Source organism: Parus major, chromosome 2, assembly GCF_001522545.3.
Source record: "Parus major isolate Abel chromosome 2, Parus_major1.1, whole genome shotgun sequence".
NCBI classification, from domain to species: Eukaryota; Metazoa; Chordata; class Aves; order Passeriformes; family Paridae; genus Parus; species Parus major.
In genome coordinates this window covers 93233837-93237977 of record NC_031769.1, presented here as the reverse complement: position 1 = coordinate 93237977, position 4141 = coordinate 93233837, and the positions used below count along the sequence as shown (strand labels likewise).

The window sequence follows — 4141 nt, the reverse complement described above, 5'->3', positions numbered from 1 at the left end:
CGGCCGGGCCAGGCCCGCCCGCGCACCGCGATGCCGGGGCGCTGTGCGGCAGCGTCCACGGGGGGCTTGTGCGGGTGCGCCGGGGACACGCTCAAGCCCCGGGCACTACGTGCGTGTAACGAGCCCGGGCAGGCCCCAGGGAGGGGCCCTGCGAGCGCTTCGCTCCGTCTCACTTCTCTCCTCGGCACTCAGCGAACGTAACACTCGCCTTTCCCCCCCCGCCCCCCTTTGGCACCGGGGCCCTGGGGTGTTTCTCTTCCTTCGGGCAGGCGCACGCCGGGAGCAGCGAGCACAGACAAACACACACGGCCCCGCCACAGGAGGAGGAGGAGGAAGTGTGACCCCCACATACGTGGACGGGGTGACATGGCTGTAGCACCAGCCGTTCAAAACAACAACAATAAAATGAAATTAACAGTCGCCAGATGGCGGCTGGTACAACTTTGGAGCCGGTCTCCGAAGTGAGGGAGCATGTGGGAGAGAGCAGGCCACAAGGTGCCAGGAGTCGGCGGGGGCCGCGGGGCCGGGGCGCGGGGGGGCGGGCGGGGGCTCACCTGTTCCTGACCAGGAGGTCTCCGTCTCCCGGGAGTGGCACGGGCGAGTCGTGCTGCAGGGTGACCGCTTCCCTGAAGTTTTGGCTCAGCTTAGTCACCACCAGCTTCTTCATGGAGCTGGGGATGGACGAGCCCTGGAAATCCAGAAAGTGACGGGAGTAGGACATGTCCAGGATGGGCCGCGACCAGCTGCCACCGAAGCAGGACCAGGCGGGAGCCGCCGCGGCGCAGGACGGCTGCTGCCGCCACCACCACCGCGCTGCCCGGGAGCTCAGCAAAGCGCCGCTTTTCGCGCTAAAACTCATGCCCTGCCTCGGCTCTCCTCTCCCGCCCCGCTCGGGAGAGCTCCGGCTCGGGATTCTCCAGGCAGTTCACAGGACGCGCCGGCAGGAGAAACTCCCCGCTCGCAGCTATGTGTGTACGTAAACACAACCCCCGTGCAGCAGGCTCTCCCTCCCCTCCCAGCCGGCCCCTCCGCCGCACGGAGACGCCGCCGGAGGAGCAGCGGCAAGATGGTCCCCCTGCAGCAGCCGCTCGTCTTCTGCCGCCGCGGGCAGTACCGAGGGGCGAGGCCGGCCCGCTCCCGCGGCCGCCCGTCCCGCCAGCGCCTGCCCCTGCCCCTGCCTGCCTGCTCCGCCTTGCCAGCGAGGCAGGTGTGCGGCGGGCCGGAGTATCTCCTAAAGGAGGTGGTGGTGGCTTTTAGTTTGTACCCTGCATCTAACTAAGGGGTTTAAAAACGGGGAGGGGGAGAGGGAGGGTAGACAGACGGACAGAGAGAAACGCCTCGGATTACCCCCCCCACACACACCCACCCCCCGTTCTTTAGTAGTTTACAAAAAGGGGGTATTTCCCTATCAAAAAAGAAAAAAAAAAGGAAAAAAAAAAAAAAAGAAAAATAAAGGAGGAATAAAAAAAGAGTAAGAAGAAAGCACGGTAAATTATCGGCCGGGAAAGGTTAGAGAAGTGGGGAGAAGTTACAGCTAATCTCCTAATGTTGTTATTAGCCGCCGCCGAGGAGCCGCTGCCCGCGGGCGGACGCTCCGCCCCTTCCGTGCGAAACGTTTCACTTCCTCGCAAGGTGCTACGAATCAACCCCGAGACGGTGGCGGCGGCTCCGCGCCTGCCGCGAGAGGGGATTTAAACGGGCGAAGCTCTTCCCGCCGCGCCGTCCTGCCGGGAGGGGAAGGGTAACAGGCTGCTGTCAGTTTGCTTGGTTCGCAGGGGTTTCCCCCGATCCCTGATACTGCCAGAAAAATCTTACCCTCCCTTTCCCCCCTTGCTTCTTTCTTTCTTCTTAAAAATAGAAGGAAAAAAATATATAGTCACCTCTCGCTGTAGATTACGTTTGGGTGAGGGAACCTGCGCGGGGAATCAACTGAGTCAAGGGACCGAAGTCAATGTTGTGATAGAGCCGCCAATCCCAACTTGGTGCAACTGCGTGGAGAGAGGCAGTGTAATAGAGATGTTGCACTGATGTCGCGTGTAGTTCCCAGAATTAACTCCATCCTACCAGTATAAACAGCTCAATGCTTATTTGTGCGGTAGTAAGAAGAAAGAGAATCCCCTTCTTCCCGAAAAAGAACAAAACTGCAGTTCCAAGTGTTTTCCTTTAGGAATCAGCTGGGTAGCTTTTACTTGCTTTCTTGCCTTTAAAAAAAAAAAAAAAAAAAGAAAGGGAAGAACCCTTCTGTTCTCTCAGCTAACATTATATAAATCCCCAGACACATACTGTGCAAAATGTATTAGCAGTATGTTTCATATGCTGCAGTTCTCGCTCTGCAATCTGTTGGTATTTTAAAGTAAGGATGAACTGTAATCTCCCATAAATCATTTTTAATTCAATGCTGGGTAGACGTGTGCCACGGCGAAGTATCATCTCCTGCCTGCCTCTTTTTTTTTTTTTTTTTTTTTTTCCTCTTTTTTAAGTTTGCTGGAAGAAGACCTCTGCTGAAGTTAAATCAGCACATGCGTCTAGCACAGCACTTTAGCAAGTGGATTATAATAACAACCCCCTCAACGCGTGTCTCACATGAGGAATCTTTTATGCCGTGCTGTATTAAGATTTTTTTTTTTTTGTCATATTGTTTAGCTCTGGGAAAGGGAAAAAAATGAAAACAAAGCAATTAAAAAGATTGACAGGTATGGGTTTGTGTGAGACCTATTTGTAATTGTCAGGGTGACGTGGGCAAGAGGAGGAGGAGTAACAAACTGAAGCAGGAAAAGCAGCTCGATGTGTCTGTCTATCAGTTGAGACTGTCTGAGAGCCCTGGGATCCGAATGTGTGTTATATTTCAGTGAAAAGAGAAGAGAGGGAGAGTGGATCTCTTTCTCTCCCAGGAGTTTAGGGGGGGGGGGACAGTTCACGTTAATCTGTCCCACTCAGTGAATGTCTTTTCTTCCTCCCCCCCTCCCTCTCTGCACACACTCTCCGGGGTTTTTCTTGGTTTTGGCAAATTTTTGTGTGTGTGTGTTGTTTTTTTGTTTTTTTGTTTTTTTCTTCTTCTGTTGCAGATCAAGATCAGCAAAAAAAATCCATGATAAAAAATGTGTTTGCATTGTATTTAGTAGCAGAAGAAGCTTCGATTTGTGGAAGAGAAAAAAAAGGGAGAGCAAGAGAGAAAAGTAGTCCTCTCCGGTGGTGACACTGTTTGATCTGTGACTGTTTGGAAGGTGGAGGAGTGACTGACATTTCCCATCCGGTGTATATGTATGTATGGGGGCTTTACTCCTTTTTATTATTTGCTTCCTTGCTCTTAGACTAAGTGCTGGGAGGAGAAGGAGAGACTGGATCGACCTCGTTTTTTGCACAATGAACAAACTATTACCAACGCAATAAAAAACCAAACAAACAAAAACCCCCCCAACAACAACAGCAACAACAACACACAAATCCACGAGCTTGAAACAAGCCAGCGAGCGAGCGAGAAAGTTGCGCTTTGAGACTCTTTGATCTCGGAGAAAGCCTGAGAGGGGGGGAGTGACTGAATTTACCGTCTCATCGCCGCCGCTTGCTCGGCTCTCCACCGCGAAGAAGGAGAAGAAGACGAAGAAGTGATTAAGGAAAGGAGGGGGAGAAGGGGAGAGAGAAAAAGGAGGAGGAAAAAAAAAAAAAGGAACGAAAGAAAGATAATGGATTTGGGCTACAGATTGAACTGATCAAATCTTATTTATTTTGCACATCTCCACTGGCATCTTCCCTGCTGCTGCTGCTGCCGAGAGGACTGAAGAGCTTTGTCTTATAAGGAACTTAAAAGAGAGAGAAAGAGAGAGAGAGAGTGTGTGAGAGAGAGAGGGAGGAAAAATTAACCTTGTAAATGAAAACATTTCCTAAGCAAGTTTTTGGAGTGGCGGCGGAAATTGGCATCCCTGTCACCAGTCTGTGGCTTGCCTCATCCCACACCCCACCTTCCCCCCCGCCCCGCGCACCCCGCTCGCCGCGCCGGGAGCTGACCCGGGGGGGGAACCCGGACCGGGCGAGAGGAGAACCCGACCAAACTTTTTCTCCTTCCTTCCCCCCCCGCCTCCTTCCTCCTCCTCTCCCTCTCTCCCATTCCTCCCCACCCTCCCTCTCGCTCTTCCTAGGCAGA

The 4141-nt window shown here is 53.2% G+C and overlaps 1 protein-coding gene across 16 annotated transcripts in view; it reads right to left on the bottom strand.

Annotated features, from left to right (window-relative positions):
• ZADH2 (zinc binding alcohol dehydrogenase domain containing 2) overlaps positions 1-1977 on the bottom strand; it is a 25743-nt gene extending 23766 nt beyond the window's left edge. For 9 of the 16 annotated variants that reach the window (XR_001519584.3, XR_002001371.2, XR_002001370.2 and 6 more), the window contains exon 1: positions 555-638. Coding sequence is in view for 3 of the 16 variants with exons in the window: in XM_015618644.3 (XP_015474130.1) it covers positions 555-859 (305 nt within the window). In the remaining 13 variants the exon portion in view is untranslated. Of the gene's footprint in view, positions 1-554; positions 1670-1880 lie in introns of those variants that run through there. The other 7 variants (XR_002001378.2, XM_015618645.3, XM_019005694.2 and 4 more) reach the window with 7 other exon arrangements.
• Between the last annotated feature and the right edge of the window lie 2164 nt (positions 1978-4141).